General features: G+C 36.8%; 1 protein-coding gene across 1 annotated transcript; it reads right to left on the bottom strand.

Annotated features, from left to right (window-relative positions):
• Positions 1–6,253: 6,253 nt before the first annotated feature.
• On the bottom strand, positions 6,254–13,973 carry LOC131226352 (abscisic acid 8'-hydroxylase 3-like). The gene is made up of 9 exons (XM_058222144.1): positions 13,756–13,973; positions 13,241–13,559; positions 12,991–13,143; positions 8,355–8,621; positions 8,190–8,276; positions 7,250–7,328; positions 7,051–7,157; positions 6,783–6,901; positions 6,254–6,706 (listed from the first exon to the last, which is right to left on the bottom strand). The coding sequence occupies exons 1-9, from the start codon at positions 13,971–13,973 to the stop codon at positions 6,610–6,612; spliced, it is 1,446 nt and encodes a 481-aa protein (XP_058078127.1). The 3' UTR covers positions 6,254–6,609.
• Positions 13,974–17,625: the final 3,652 nt, after the last annotated feature.

The following is a 17,625-nucleotide window of genomic DNA, read 5'->3' as shown; positions in this document are numbered from 1 at the left end:
AATTGTCGATAAATTAGGGTTTTGAGTATTATTTTTTTTTAAATTTTAACACCAGGGCTATATCCAAATCAAGGATTTTAGACTCTAAGGAGAAGATTTACCCTCAAATTTTTATGTAACATTTTAGAATAATTAAATGTGCTTGTTTACTATTTGGTTGATAGCATGCTCGATAAAATGCTTGGATGACATGAAACTCTTAATATTATAAAACTTCGATATTAAATGCTAAGAAATGTTAATATGATTAAATTGTGTTGATGTGAATTGAATTGTACTGAATTGTACCCCTGTTCAATTAGTATACCATGCTATGGTATTGAATTTCCTTGCGATCATGTTTATGTAGTGGATTAATTCAAATTATTGTTGTGGTGGATTGAGTTCTGCAAATTATTAAAATATGTAGATAGCCCGCTTTATGGTGGCCAACACAGGCTCATACGATCGATCAAAGTTAATTAAATACGGACGATCGACTGTAATTAGAATTGTACAGGATGCCTTACATCCAATGTTAGTTTTCCTGAGGTCCTCCTTAGTCGATCTCATAAGTGTAATGTAGGGCTTAATCATTCTTATGCCTCGTGATTGTATAACATTTGATAGAATCTGGGATACCACTATTACCATTGGTTTAAGTCCACTAATAACCATTAGTATGTTACGATCCTACAAAGACTCATGAGCTGATCATAATGGTAAGGGACATCATGTATGAGCTATCGGCTTATGCCGAGGTGACGTGGCTATCACACAGGCAAAACATTAGTGACGAGCCTCCCCATAGTAACCACCAAACATCGATGAATGTTGCGACCTTACTATGTTGTTAATGATTTGGGTAGCGTGCCTTCTCCATATTCGGGGTGTGGGTGACGACATTCACCCTAGATGTGATTGTCCTTGGGTGACAAGCCATAATATTAACCCAACAAATTTATACCGACTATTGGGTGATGATCCCAAATTTGGATCAAGGGACACTGTTGAGGGGCCTCTACATGCTACTACAAGCTACTTGAATTTGTTTAATGACTATTGATAGAATGATAGTATCCTAGCTTTGTCAATCTAATTTATGAATAAAAAATAAAAACAAAGTGGCTTATTATGCATAACATCATGGAAATATTGTTGGGTTATGCTGCGAACCGACCATTGCGCATATCATCATGAAAATTATTGTTGGGTTGTGCTACGGGCCAACCATTGTGCATAACATCGCATCACGTATTAAATAACTAGTTTAAGAATTGTTTGTTTTGTATCATTATCGTAATTACCTATCCTTGATTTCTTTGATAACATCTATAACTTGGTATCTATGGTGACATGCTTAAGAGCATTACATGTAAAAATATGTATTTATTGTGAATCTACTTATCACTAAAATGTCTCAAGTATAATCATGGGTTTTTTTTTTTCTTCACTATGTTGATATTTGACACCTTATATTTGACATATGTAGATAACTTAGGAATATAACCATATGGTGGTGCGCTCAGAGTGCCCTAGTAAACTCATAGTTCCATCACTTTGGGTAGTTGTACTTTTCATAAATATTTATATTTATTGTAATTTGTATAATTCTCATATGGATAGACACCAGTTTTAAAATTGTATATTTGCATATTAACCTTATAATCTTGAATTTTATTATCTCTACTTCGCTTTGGATCCGCTAAGTTGAAATACGTTACTCTGATTATTTGTGCATGAAATGAATATGAATCAGAATGAAGATACATATGCATTTTTACTAAGTTCATACTTAGAAACTCGGGATCAGAGTCTCTATACTGAAGTACCAATTTTCAGGGCGTCACAGTATCGTATGCAAAACTGTATTCCTGGAAAATCGCACATTGTAAAGGGTAATAAATTCAGCCAGTTTCAGTGTCCTAAGAATGATTTGAAAAAAAAATTGAATGCAGGATTTTCTGTACCCGTCTGTAGTAGGGAGTATCATGTATGCTCAAGTCTTCATGCGACTGAATATTTTCTTTGCAGTTGGAATGTTGGGTAGGTATCTATCTAATCTAGGAATGCAGTATTGGATAGCTACAAAGAGGTGTTGCGCTACTTATAAAGAACAAAGGAGTTTGGACTCATACAAAAAGATTTGATCATTTAGAGTTGGTTGGATACTCAGATACAGATTATGTTGGCTGCGTTGATACAAAGATGTCCACCTCAGGCTACATTTTCATAATGGTTAGTGGAGTTGTGTCTTAGAAAAGCATGAAACGGTCAACCACAACACCATCTACCATGGAAGCTAAGTTCATAGCTTATCATGAAGTATCAAATCAAGCATTGTGGTTACAATGTTTCTTCTTAGGTTTGCAGTATTGAAGCATATCCCGAAACCATTAAGAATCTTTTGCGATTTCATTATTTGGTAACAACAAACATTCATTAAGGTCACTGTATATTGACATCACGTATCTTGTTGTGAAGGAAAGAGTTCAGAATCGTCTAGTGTCTATGGAGTTCATCGGCATTAAGCATATGATTATGGATCCGCTTACTAAAGGTCTCCCTATCACGCCATTTCAGGAGCATGTAACATTCATGGTAATCATTGATCTCACAGATGTATTCAGTTAGTGGGATTGAGCCTGTTTTATTTTCATAAACATTAAAGAGACCTCATTGATAAAGCTTTGATGATTCTGATATAAAGTTAATATCTGCTTCTCTCTATATATGTATAATTTGTTCTGAGTAAGTAAAACTAATATCATGTCTCATTGGAGACATTTGAATGCTCCAAGACCTCTTAAGGATAGACACATATCATCACACTACGTGTGTAATCCTTATATCATACTTCCTAGTTCCCAATATATGTCATTAAGACTGATAGTATTTGTGACCGCGCTTAGTCTTACTTCACTTAGATTAAATGTTATAATGGCTACCATGATTAGATACTAGCGATCTTAATGGACCATATTGTAATAGTGTTGCCCATTTTATCCAACAATTATATTGGTTAACCATTTGGATGTTTCTTCAAAATTAAAACATGTTTTCAAAATATTTTCCAAGATTAATCATTGACATTGATCACTGTGGCCCAAATAGGAGAATGTAAGAATTCAGTAAGGTAAGCCTTATTAATCAACAGTCCGGATTGGCCTAGGGGTTGGTAATGTGATCGAGAGTACTAATGGACCTCAAAACAGTTGTGATTCATCTAAAATTATGTAAGGGGTGTTGTGCTACAACTATGTTATACACAAAGAGTTCTAGTTGGACTAGGATTACCAAATTCGTGTGGAGCCTTAGGGCGTGTTTAGGCAATGGGATTAGAAGGGATTAGGTGGGATGGGATTCATCTGGTCCTGTGCCAATTCCTCTCCATGTTTGGGAAGAATGGAAAAGCTTGGAATTAGATTAGATGGAATTGCATTGGGTCCCGTGCCAATTTCACTCAATGTTAGCAAGTTGTGTAGGTCCCACCATGATGTGTGGGCTATATCCACACTGTCCACCCATTTTTCGAGATTATTTTAGAGCATGGGCCAAAAAATCAGGTAAATCTAAAGCTCAAGTGGACCCCACCATAGAAAGCAACAGGGATTGAATACTTACCATTGAAAACTTCTTTGGGGCCACATAAGTTTTGGATCTACCTCATTTTTAGGCCCATGCCATAAAATGAGGTTATAAAACAAATGAACAGTTTAGATATAACACATGTGTGTTATTCATAGTAATTTCAAATGATGGTGGGTATATCCATTCAATGTACCACCGTATTACCAACAAAGCATAGCATTAATCTTATCCCATGGCAACATGGGACAATCCCTGCCATGGGTAATAATTATATTTTTTGAATCCCATCCCACTCAATCCCTTCTAATCCCACCGCCCAAACACGCCCTTAAGGAGACAAGTTTTGATGGGTTCCAAACTCAACCCTCTAAACTATATAAACATGGATAGGTTACCAAGCTTACATACAACTGAAGCTTTTCATCTCATTATACTACTTCTCTAAGGGTGTAAGGTGAGGAAGACTCTGACCATCTCCTACGGCTATGGCTTCTCAATCAGGTACACTTTTCATACAGTTTATTTGATCTCCATATTCGATGTACAACATGGTCCTTTGCAATTCCACATAGAGTTTTACAACTCCAACCACACCATAAGGACATGGTGCATGCATCCAACATGATGCTTAAAATCGTATATCTATCAATATAATTTTCTCAGTGTTAATTAAGACTTTATTCAATTACTGAATATTCTTTTCAAACATTACTAAAGGCCAGGCTATAAGCGGGTCGTACTTGTTGGGATTGGATTACCATAAAGAACACATGTAGACTATGAGTGAGAATAACTAGAGGGATTTGACTGATTGAAAGGTCAGTTGTGGAACATAACTCATTTTTGTTGGCCTGGATAGGGAATTGTGTTGTGCTTCTTCGGTTGTTGTGAATATGATTGCTAGCATTTTGTTAGCATGCTAGTCACTCCTCATGCCTCTTTCTTCACCGTGACTGAGTTGTCATTAACAGTCACTTAGTCATAAAGTACTATCAACTGCAAATAGCCTATGTTTTATCCCAGTTGTTTCTTATTTTCTTTATACACACACATATGCACATGCATGCCAAGAACTTAATGTTAAGATATGCTTAGTATACTATTGAGCTATGAGTTGTGTTTACACCTAATCTAATGATCTTAGATTTAACGACTGGATGATGACACATGGCAGCTAAATCTCAAAAAGAGACAAAAGGAATATTTCTTTAGCTTCTTTGACGGTTGAAGGAAATTGGAATCCGTAAGTCATGAGTAGCCGAAAAAGATAAGTCCAACCGATTATAACGAGGGTACACATGTCACATGTCTCGTGCATGTGGCAAATTAAACTAGCTAATCAGCATAACAACATTATGAATGAAATTAAGTCTTGACTGAAACATAATCATAACAAATAATGAATTCAAACAGTGCACCATGGCATCACATAGGAATTCTACGGCTGAAAATATTTGAGAACCAAAGCAATGACTACGCTAAATTGGCCTAATCTCACGGTGCATTATTCACGTTCGTGTGTAAAATAAGATGACTATTACCAATATGTGATAGTTCAAGAGAAATTCTTATCCACATAATAGTAGTAGAACATGTGTGTAACCAATGACCAACCCATGACGAATGACTAGCATATGCAGTGCAGTATCGTCTGATAGGCTACAATTGTCTTTGGGCTTAGACGGTTACCTCCACATCAGCAGATATGAGAAGTGGATATGAAGATTTCTCTCCACACAACCATCCCAAATTTTATAAATAGGAGGAAGATCGAATAGCTACAGGCCTTCACCAACGCAACACATATCAAATCATATCTACATTACAATGCTTCTTATCTTATCTTATCATAGCTCTTCCAAGATTATGACAACCCCATTATGCCTTTATGCCAGACTGACTCTAACATAAGAGTAGTGTAATCCTGTCCGCCTATGTTATTAAGCTAGACTGACCCAGATTATGAGTAGTATAATTCCCTTCTATCTATGCTAGGCATTGGATCATAAGGAAGAACCTTTTCTTTTCTTTTAGGAAGTGTAATTTCCTTCATCTATGCTGAAGTTGCTAGGCCATTGAAGACTTAAATCTTGGGCCTTGCCATCTACACCATAGACGCTAGATTGCCAATAGATATTATTGTAAAATTTAAATTTAACACAATAGATTCTCTTCTACTCTCACATTGCACGAAGTGGGTTATCTCTGCTATCATAGTGGGAGAAAAAAACAGGAAAAAAAAATCATTTTAGCTGAGAAGTAAAAAAGAAATCAAAAGGTGAACAAACCCTCCCATTCACAAATTATTTGATTTCCTTTATAGGTGGATAAATAGATATCCGAATTCCCTCAGTTCTCGATCATAGATGACTACCCATGACTTCTCTATTTATCTTGATACTTAGGGTCATAGCTGTTCGGTTCCGATCGAGTTGTAAAAGACTTTAGCATGCCCGACACAATACATTTATACTAACAACCGAATTACAAGCCAAACAAGTTGGAAAGCCAATTTTCTTAATCATCCTCGTCATCACCATCTAAACATTATAACAAGTAAATTTCTTAATATTTATAATAATAAATTAATGAAGAAGCTGCCAACTCAATGCGGCTAACCTAGAGAAGGCGGCTTCTCTCATTCATTCTTTTCATTCCTATTTAGTTTTCCATCATTTGAGATTGTGATGTGACTTATATGTCACTGGATTCTAGGACACTCACTATTTACTTATGAATTAAGGTACTACTATGGACACATCAATATAGAATATAATTGAGAACGACTACATTGAAGCACGCCAAGTTGTTCTAGCACCACCAGTATTGTAGGTGCACGAGAGTAGTGAAACCTAGCTGCCCCACGAGAGGTTCTCAGTAGTCTGAGCTAGATCACCCGACCAGAATAGACTTAAAATCCATTACAAAACAATAGAAGATTAAGTACTCGTACCCATACATGAGTTGAGTCATGCTTGGTTGAGTCAGTCAAGCCTGCCTGATTTCTTGTGAGATTTCTTTCCAAATCAAGTATGGGTACTAGATTAAGAGTGGCTCAACCACAATTGGGTACTTGTTCTTGGGCATGCGAACGAGTGTTGGGTGGACAGAATCATCTCTCGCCAGTGGTTTCCACCTGCAAGTAGTTGAGGAGCCACTGTTAGAACATTGAATTCCTTCAAATTATGTTTTTGTGCTTTTATATTTCTTACTCGTATCTGCAGACCAGATGATGGATGAAAACAGAAATTTCCAGTCTGGCCAAGTTGATTCCAGGGCACATACGGGGGCCACTTCCAAATCCTAAGAAGCTGAATGGTTTCATGGGCGTCTGCAATTAGATTACACTAATGAGTTCTTATCAACTGCACATTGCACTCTACAAGTGAAGCGAAAGAAATATAAATAAAAATAAAAATAAAAGAAATAAGAAATAAAGAAAAATGATTCAAATTCAATGATTCGGCATTTTTAACTTACGTCGAATCTGGATGGATCAAACATGTTAGGTTGGGGGAAAAGCTGGGGATCATGATGGATTGAAACTACGTCCAAGTTGATGGACCAGCCTTTCTTAATTTGATATCCTATGATATTAAAAGCAAGTATTTATCTTGAGTGTTAGTTCCAGGAACAATAATTTTACGAGTGTCAAACATTAGATTATCTTCGTACTTACCATTGATTTCGAAATCCTGGGCAGCTTTCCTTGAAAACCAAGGGAGAACTGTTGCTTTTCGAAGAGTTTCATTGATTACCTGGCCTTCACAATGGATCAATATTATAAAAGTAACCATTGTAATGATCATTTGATAGGCTGTGTATGTGAATGCTTGTGTATGTATGTACGTACGCATGTTTGGTGGGAGTCGGGTAGGGGGCATAATCCTATGGTGGATAAGTTACCATGTTGGTGCCTCATGTGGGACCACCATGTCCAAACACTGCATCAGCTGCATCCACCATGTCCCAGTGCGAAGGAAAAAAGAAAAAGAAAAAGAAAAAAAAAAGGCTATCCCATCATCATTGGGCCACACCATGTAAAATAATGGAAAGTGGCCCACCTCTACATTCTCATGGTGACCCACTGCGGTGTTTCAACGGCATCTAACCTGTCTAGAAAGTTTGTCCCAATCCATCGTCATCAGGTGGATTATCACATGAATTTAGTGGTTTTTTGTGTTTGTTTTAGCACACTTCATGAATGGTTTGGATGTCATACTCCCACCATGCATGGTTGGCCCAACATGAGGTAACAACATGGTAAGTAGTGTTGGTGCTAAAATATTATTATTTTTTATTTTTATTTTTTTAAGAGAAGGGCAATGCCCCTGAATCTTTGTTGATAGGAACAGATGACTTACAACCTACATTTTCGGACGGGCACCACAAAATATAACGGGCCTCACCTATCACATCAGCTGAACACGAGCAGAACCAAAAGAAAAGGAGAACGAGAATAAAACAGGACATGATGCGCACACATACAGAGATTGAGGCCCATTGTGATATGTTTTGTTGGATACCTAAGTGGGGTTAGCAAAGCTCTATATATTTAAGTATATGCACGTGCACCTGTGTACGCACATGTGTAAACACACACACACATGCTCACTCACTTTAGTGGTATAAGGCATGTTGTTGACTTGAGACCAGGTGAGATTGGGCCCGCTGTTTGTGCTTTGCTTGAATTCCATGTGCTCCTCCTGTGAATCGATCAACACTATAGATAAAACTCTCATTTGTAGGTTTCAATGAATTGAGAGAACAAATAATTATGTTACCCTGAGCTTTTGCAAAACCAAGGGATTCTCTTCCAGGAATTTGATGATCCATGTAAGAGCTGCAGTCGTGGTATCATGACCTGCAATCAGCAAGGTCAAGATGTTGTCCTTGAGCTGTGAGTCCGTGAGTCTATCGTCCTCGTCCTCCTCTCCAACTTGTTTGTTTTGTTTCTTCAATAACAACTGCAAGAAATCTAATCTGGAGTCCACGCCACTTCTTCTTTGGAATATGATGGAGTCTAACATGGCATACATCTTATTCCTTGCCTGTACATATGAAATGACACGGTTAATTATTGCTTATGCTAAAAACAGTAATCATACGTTTTCTTACTTGTGATGTACGTCAATCATTTAAAGATGCCAAATCCTTGAAGAGAAAATACACACCCAGATATAGCCCAGTGGTCTCCTGCACACGACCATAAATAGTCTATTTACGGTCTGGAGGTCGTGCCAGTTCAGGTGGGCCCCAACGTGAAATATATGTGAATTCCACTTCATACGTCAGATGACTTAGCTCATGTTAGGCGTAGGGGCCAAAAATCAGATGACTGTGATTCTGGTGGGTCAGACCAAAGGAAACAGTTGGGAGCAAGACATGTTTATGATTGTTTACAGGGCCCACCGTGATGAACAAGTCAAATCCGTTTGAACCATTAGATGACACACAAATATTTAGGCATGGCCCCCAAAAATGAGGTCCATTCGGGATTTAGGTGGGTCACACCATGGGCAACAGTTTGGAGGGTGAGTGTTGCACCTTGTTGTTTACAATCATGGGGTTGACTTGAATCACAGATGGGCCTAGTTTTTCTGTCCTAGACTAAAAATTGAGTCACTCACATGATATGATTGGAATGGATCTTTATAATACATGGAGGTATTCTTCATGAACTCTCTCAGCTATGCTACAGTGATCACCATCATCTCTCCCTTTTCCTTCTCTCTCTATCTTCCCTCTCTCTCATGGGTACATCTGTACATCCATGCATATGTCAAACCCAATTTCTCTAGGTCTGTGATGTGCTCTCCCTTGTGATGTTATCTATATAAGAAGAGCATGTGTAGAGAGGGATATTCTATTAATTCATCTTTTGGGGTGCGATTCCTTATAAGAGTGGGAGTAAGGTAAGCCTTATATTTTTATTTCTCTTATTTCTAGTAAAAAAAGAAAGATATCTATTGCTACTTCGAGGAGTAGACATATTTCCGAAACATGTAAACCCTCATGCTTCTTATCTCTTATTTTGGTTTAACCCTTTTGGCCTTTTTGTTTGACTTTTTTCTTTTGTGTTTTGGTATTGTCTACATTTATCACATGCCGATTTTATTTATTTATTTATTTATTTATTTTCAATTATTGGTATCAGAGCCAAAGGTTGAAAAACCTTTTGGCATAAGATTAGTTCTGGCGTTGTGTTGCAATTGTGTTTCAGATGCCTGGATCGAGTTATCTAGATTCAAAGTGCCGAAGTTTGACAAATCAAATTAAGCATTGTGGAAATTCAAGATGAGAGCGATGTTAGTGAAGGATGTGCAATTGCAATTCGAGGAAAAGAAAAGAAACATGTAGAGATGAAAGATAAGATATTTGAGAAAAAAATCAGTTAGCTATGGAAGAACTTCTTATACTGGGTGAGTCATTGCAAAAGGTTTGTAGATAAATTATGAACCATATATGAAGGAATATCGATGTCAAACAAAATCTTTCTTCGATGGTAGATCTAAATAAGTTTGAAACTCCTATTAACAAATTGGTGGTAGTTAATGTGAAGATTGACAATAAAGAAAATGTCACACTTATGCTATATTTGATGCCAGATTCGTAGGATGGTTTGATCATGAATCTCAGCAATGGACCAATCTTAATACGAAGTCATCCGTATCTATATTGATTATCAAAGAGTTCTGTAGAAAAAATACATGGGAAATCTGTCGATGATGCTATGATGGTCAGAGGAAGATTTACTAAGAAATGCACTAGTGGGAGAGGTCAGATAAGATTCAAGTTAAAAGAGCATAAAATAGGTAAGTATTATATCTCAAAAAAGAATGACCACTTGCTTAAAATTTATAAACTTAAAAAATCAAATCAGGAAAATTACAAACCTAATTTGCATAATCAAGCATTAAATTTAAAAGGTTTTCGAGAAGAATTAGTTTAGAAAGGTGATTCATCCAAAGATGAGGAAGTGTTGTTGGCTCTGATTCCAGGAGAGAACAAAAACAATCAATAGATCTTAGATTCGTGCACTTCGTTCCATATGACTTTTTACATATATTATTTGTTTTATACATATTAGTAATGTAATGACAGCACAGTTTACATAGTGATGGTACATGTGTAAAATTATGGGGATTGGAGATATCAGAATTACTATATTTAATAATATCATATGTGCAATTTTTAGTGTATAGTACGTACCGAACCTGTGAAAGAGTCTTCTGTCATTAGGAAAGTTCGATGAAGATGATTATAAATTTTCCAATGAAAAGATTCGATTGAAGATTGCAAAAGAGGTAATAGTAATGGTAAAGAAACAGTTAATGGATAATTTATATTATTTGGTTAGAGATACCATAATAGGTAATGCTATTATTGCCAATGTTGTGACAGACTTTGCTACAATCTAACATAGGGGATTGGGCCAGATAAGGAACTTAGGACTAAATGTATTTTTTAATTAAAATTTTCTTCATATTTTAAATTATATTAATTTAGTTTTTGTGAGGATTACCTATTGGGAAAGCTTCATAGAGTTCATTTTTCCTCATTACCTATTTGGAAAGCTCCACAGAGCCTGATACTTTGGAGGCTCCAGTCGAATCATTAGAAGGTTTAAAGTATTTTGTTACTTTTATTCACAATTTCTCTAAGAATATATGGGTTTATATATTAAAAAGAAATAATGATGTTTTTGTTTGTTTTATCAAGATTAAGGCATTAATTGAAAATAAGAATGAAAAGAAAATTAAGTGTCTGAGAAGTAATAATAGAGAAGAGTACACCTCAAAATATTTCAAGGATTTTATTATTATTATTTTTTTTTAACAATGAGCATGGCATTTCGAGGCATTACATGGCCTTGCAGAATGTATGAATTGTACGCTTAATGATCATGTTAGGAGCATGTTGAGTCCAGATAGGCTCAAGCAGTGTTCTGGGGCAAAAGTTGTTAACATAACTTATTAGTTAGTAAATCATTCACTTATAATTGCATTGAATTGTAAAATTCCTAAAAAGGAATGGTTTGAAAAACTTGTTAATTATTTGTTCCTTTGCAATTTTGGTTGTGATGTTTATGTATAGATTTTTAATAAGCACAGGAATAAGCTGGAAAAAAGGTCCAAAAAGTCTATTTTTATCTTGGTTATGCAGATGGAACAAAATGGTATAGATTATTAGACCCTACTTCCCATAAGTTATTGATTAGCCGAAATGTGATTTTTAATAAAGATTAGTTAATGAAAGATATAGAATTGTTGAACTTAAAGTCATGAGGAATAATTGAATTAGAATCCAATGTTCAAAATAAGCTTGTTGTTTAGATGATCAAGAAACTGATTATATCATTAAAGATGAAGCTGATGAAGAGCACATAGAAGAGATATTAAAGATACAATGGTGAGTGCTACATTAGGACTTTCATGTGGAATTTTTTAATGAGATCTCAACTATTCTGTGGTGTGGCCCACCTAAAATTTTGAATCAGATAGGGTGGCTCACCTGATGGACTGGGTGGATTCATGCACATGAAGGCCTATGTTGGAACAATGTGTTTCCAAAGCATTGCTTGAGATTTAAGTTTGTACAAGTGGGACCCAAAGGATCGGTAGTCTAGACCGTTGATGCATCAAAATCCCTAATTCTAGTTGAAAATGCTATGTTGAGAGTGGGCAATGGAATGAATGGCTTTGCTTCGCTTCCTGGGAACATTCCATTTTATTTATTTATTTATTTTTTTATAATTTTTCATTAGAGGCTTGCTCCAATGCATTCGACCTCTTGACTCTTTTTTAGTTTTTTTTTTTTTTTAATTATTTATTTATTGTTTTATTTATTATTATTTTTAATTTTAAAATCTGGGATAGAACATTTCAACCCTTTGATCATACAGTTGCAAGATGAATCAGATTCCAAGGCATATGACAATATGTCGGGAAGGGAAGTATACAAAAGAGAACCTTAGGTATGGTTATTTTGGTGTACCCCACTTTGAAAAGCCCAGAATTTATAATTGAACACCATGATCACTTATCATGAGCATTCAATCCTCGTCTTCTTCAAATATCTGGCCCTGATAAGTTGAAGGTGATCCAGATGAGCAAGTGATCCTTGTCACTGATTTGTCATTGCATCATATGGTTGGTTTAATTCCATCTCATAGCCTTTTGGCCTTTTTATTTAGTATCCTCTTTCTTTTATTTATTTATTATTATTATTATTATTTGTGCGTGTTTTGGCCTCGCCTAAACATTCATCACCCGTGAATGTTTTCCACAACACATCTAAACTCATTTTTAGGCTACTACCAAACAAGGCATAAATGTAGTTATTAGATGATTGAGGGCGGTCTATTATTCTCACCCTAAAATAAACAAAGGTATTGTTATGTTATCAAGGGACACATACCTGGATTCCTCGGTAGAAAGCAAATCCAGGGACATTGAAAGGCAAGGATGCAAAAGAAGAAGAAATAATTTTGAAGTTGGCCCTGAACTTTTCTTGCTCCTCTCCCCATGGTTCTAAGCTTATCATCATATTCCCTATAACCTTCAAAGTGAACTGCAAAATCAACGAGCATGAGTATAGAGTTCCGATAGTAAGTGCTTGCTCAATAGAATAAATAAAGATCATCCCATCAACTCTTTTCTTTACTTACTGTAGAAGCCTCATCAAGGACATGTACAGTTCGTCCTTGCCATCCATCCAAAGTCTCTATGGCGAGATCATTGATAAATTGAAAATATCTCTTCACACCATCAACTGACAGAGGCTCAGCAATCAGCCGCCTGAGTCGCTTGTGTGCTTCTCCTGTACTTTGAAGTAAGCTATTGGGACCCAAGACCTGTTTCCCTGTATAGAAGAGGTTAAGGCTGACCAACCCATCTTTCCCTGACAGCAGTATCTTACTCGCCTCCCTTCCGGTCATAAACACACTCAACCTCCCTAACACGCTAGTTTTGAACACTCCTCCGTACCTGAAGGAAAGGGCATATAAATGGAATGAAATGATGGAAAGAAAGAAAGAAACAACAAACCAAAAAAAAAAAAAAAAAATTTAAAAAAATCAGCTTATTAGGAAATACTAGTAGTATTTTATTTTATTTTATTTTTAATTTTTTAATTTTTCTTTTCTTTTTTAATCTCTACAAGTTTTCATTTGTTTCTCGTTACCTTTGCTGTCTCTTGCTCATGAAGCTGTAAATACCGGTGGGACTTGAAAATTCAGAAATGAAAGAGAAGCTTTCTCCTATGAGAGGCCAACCCGTGCTACCTGGGATTTTTCTGTGTGTTCTGGACGATGCCCAAGAGTGCCCTAAGCATACCGAAGCTAAAATGAAGAGAATTGCTAGGAGTACCCATGATGGCATCTGTTCAATGCTCAACGCCATACCCATACCCATACCCAGTCTTCTATCAGAATATACCAAAACAGGCTTCTTCTAACATTTATACTCTGTTGGGAATCTAAACTCTTGTCACAGCCGTCTGTGTCCGTAGAACATGCTTGGTATCTACTATGCCGATCGTCTATGTTGGTTGAATGCACAAGGAAATTCAGTGCCGTCGAATCTCATTAATCCATGTCATCATCGATGACTCCAGCTCACAACAAAGCGCACCAATTCTCCCCCTGCCCCATATGGACGGCCTACTAGAAATCGGATTGCGTACTGAGTTGCCAGTATGCTCATATCGTGCTGAGTAAACTCAGTTGGGCCCACCTTGAATGTATGTGGTCTATCCACTCCGTCCATCCGTTTTTCTATCTAATTTAATGGGTTGAGCCCAAAATTGAAGCATATCCAAAGATCAACTGGATCATACCACTTGAAATAGTGGGGATAATGATTTCCACCATTGAAACCTTTCTAGGCACCACAGTGATGTTTATTTGTCATCTGATCTGTTCATAAGATTATAAAGACATGGATGAAGGGAAAACACAAATATAAGTTTGATCCAAAACTTTTGTGGCCCCTAAGAAATTTTCAACCGTAGACATTTAATTCAATTTTTTTTCCAGTGGTGTGGTCCACTTGAACATAATATGCCAGTATGCCAAACGTAGCAAGTTACTATGCAATGGCCTACTACACAACACAAATTTTAAGGTATGGAACTTATCTGGGCCGCACCATTATTTATGTGTTACATCCACACTCTCCATCAATTTTTTCATATCATTGTAGGGCACGAGCCCAAAATGTGGCACAACCAAAGCTCAAATAGACTACACCATATAAAAACGCAGGAATTGGACGACTACTGTTGAAACTTTCTGAATGAGGGAAAAACACAAATGCCAGCCTGATCAGATCCTTCTTCGCTCCAAAAAATTTTCAACGGTAGGCATTCAATTCCGGAAGTTTCCTGTGGTGTGGCCCACTTGAAGACTGGGATCTGCCTCAGTTTTGGTCTCATGCCCTAAATTTACAAAATAAATAAATAAACAATGAATAGATGGTGTTGATCTGACACATACAACATGATAGGGCTGACGAAAGTTTCACGTGTCAACACTTTTCGCCTCTCTTCCTCTTGGAATGTGATGCCCCACACCGGCAGCAACGAAATTTGTTGATGTGCGAAACTTACATGGCCCTACCATGATGTATTATATATGTCCACGCTGTCCATCCATAGATCAAATTAGGATATTGGACCACACCACATGAAATAGTATGAGTTGGGTGCACATTGGATGCCTATCTTGAAAACTTTTTGTGGATATAGAACCTTCTAATCAAGCTGATATTTGTATTTTCCCTTCATTCAACTCGATGTGGCCTTACAAATAAATTAGATGGCAAATAAACATGATGGTTGGCTCTAAGAAGGTTCCAACGCTAGTGACATCAATCCCCACTACTTTCAGAAGTGTAGTCCAATTGAGCTTTGTACATGCTTCTTTTTTTTTGGCTCGTGCTCTAAACTGATACGGAAAAATTGACATAAATTATTGTGGGGCCTATAAGATCGTGGGGCCTATAAGGGCTCCACACCTTAAATGTTGTGTTATGTAGCACACAATCTATTTGGTAGAGACAAAATCGACGTGTTTGGTAAACTCGTGTCATCCACAAAGGCTTGTACCAATGAGAATCGGCCGTCCAGAAACTCCCTATGCTTAATATTTTATTATTCTTATTTAAAAAAATTATTATCATTATTGTTCTTGCCGTTATAGTTGTTCAAGATTATTAAACTATGAAATGACATATATAAGAAAATTAGATTGGTGCGTCCTTAAGCAAAAGAAAATGGCATTTCATTATGGGACAAATAAGGACCATATATCTCAATTAGATAGGGAATCTCATCTAGCGATCCAAACTGTTGATCTGAAGTGATATATACGAGGTTGATGGTGTTTGCCTCCGAAATATTTAAGATTAGAATATCAGTGTGCCCACAAAATATAAATCCACTAAGGAGTTGAAATACTTTTACCCTTGGCTGTGCTAAGCGCACAGGCACGTAAAGTAATGCTCATGTACATGCCACACATGTGGCAACATGGCACGTATGTTCAAGATCCAATCCATCTATCAGGTTAGTATGACCTTCATGTTTTCCCGGAAATAAAACTAGTCCACTCGGAATGTGGGACTAACATGGCGATGTAGAGAGGGTCGCAGACACTGTCATGTCCAAGATGGACCAAAGAAGGCCTGATCCGAGGCAGAGGTAATCCAGACCGTCAGAACCTTATAATAGGTGTATCTGGCAAACCGGAATGAGTTACTCGACTTACCATATATGATTTTGGGGTAAGAAAAGCAACCCATGCCGAATTTGCGAGAATCCATCAAATCGACGGTCTAAAATCTATTTTATTTCCATTTTTACTATTTATAGCAAGTTTTAGTTGATTATAACTCTTCATCCTTTGAGCTTTAGGAGTTGTGTCCAACATGAAAAGTGTTTATAAAATTTAGGAGAATAATGTGGTTAACCCACATAGGACACTTACTATAATTAGTAAATTTACTATTTATAGTAAGTTATGCATTTTAGGGAGTTTTAATTGTTGTTTAATTCCAAAGCCTCTTCCCAGGCTTGGTATCTCTTTTTAAAGGATTGTAGACTCGTTTATTTCATTCATCAATCAATTTATGAATATTATTTCTATGATCTTGTTTTTTCCTCATGGATTCGAGAAGTCTCTATGAGGAGTCAGAGAAGCTTTGTCGATTCGAAGTAGTTATCCTTAAGGAAGACGGTGATCAACCTCATCACGCCCATCCTTGTGTCAATTGGTATCAAAGCGATGACTCCCCTCGAGCTAATGGCAAACATTAATGAAGGTATGGACCAAAATCCCGTGGACGGTAATCGAGAGATTCGTTTTCTTTTGGAAAGAATGGAAGCTTTCCACTGGGAGACTCAGTTGACTATGCAAGGGCTACAGGCAACCTTCAACCGTCTTGCGAATATGTTGATTCCGCCCCAAGCCCAAGGCAATGCTCAATCGCCAGTAATTATTGTACGTCATAACCTTGATTTTCGTAGAGCAATACCGATGGTGAATCGTAGGGCTACACCGGATAATTCGAGCTCTAGTGATGAGGACCTTAATGAAGGCTTTGTCTGACGACCAATCCATGAACGTAATCATCTAGATCATGCTAAAAGAGACTATCGAAGTAAGGCTGAACTTCTTAATTTTAACGATTTATTACGCATAGAAGATTTCCTTGATTGACTAGCTGAAGTAGAAAGATATTTTAATTATGTCATTTAAATTAAAATCTAGTGCTTCTACATGGTGGGAGCAATTACAACTCTCACGTGCCTGATAGAACATAGTGTCCATCTCATTATGGTCATGAATGAGAGGTCTTCTTCGATCACTATTCCTTCCTAGTGATTACAAGCAAGTACTGTTTCATCAATACCAAAATTGCCGACGGGGGAATCGAATCGTCATAGATTACACTAAAGAATTCCAGCGGTTGGAAACATGAAATAATCTGTCAGAAATGAAATCACATAATATAGCACAATTTATAGGTGGGTTACGATCGGTAATCTAGGACC

The sequence above is a fragment of the Magnolia sinica genome, chromosome 2, assembly GCF_029962835.1.
Source record: "Magnolia sinica isolate HGM2019 chromosome 2, MsV1, whole genome shotgun sequence".
NCBI classification, from domain to species: Eukaryota; Viridiplantae; Streptophyta; class Magnoliopsida; order Magnoliales; family Magnoliaceae; genus Magnolia; species Magnolia sinica.
The sequence above is the reverse complement of the archived record's forward strand: the minus strand, read 5'-3'. Positions and strand labels throughout refer to the sequence as shown.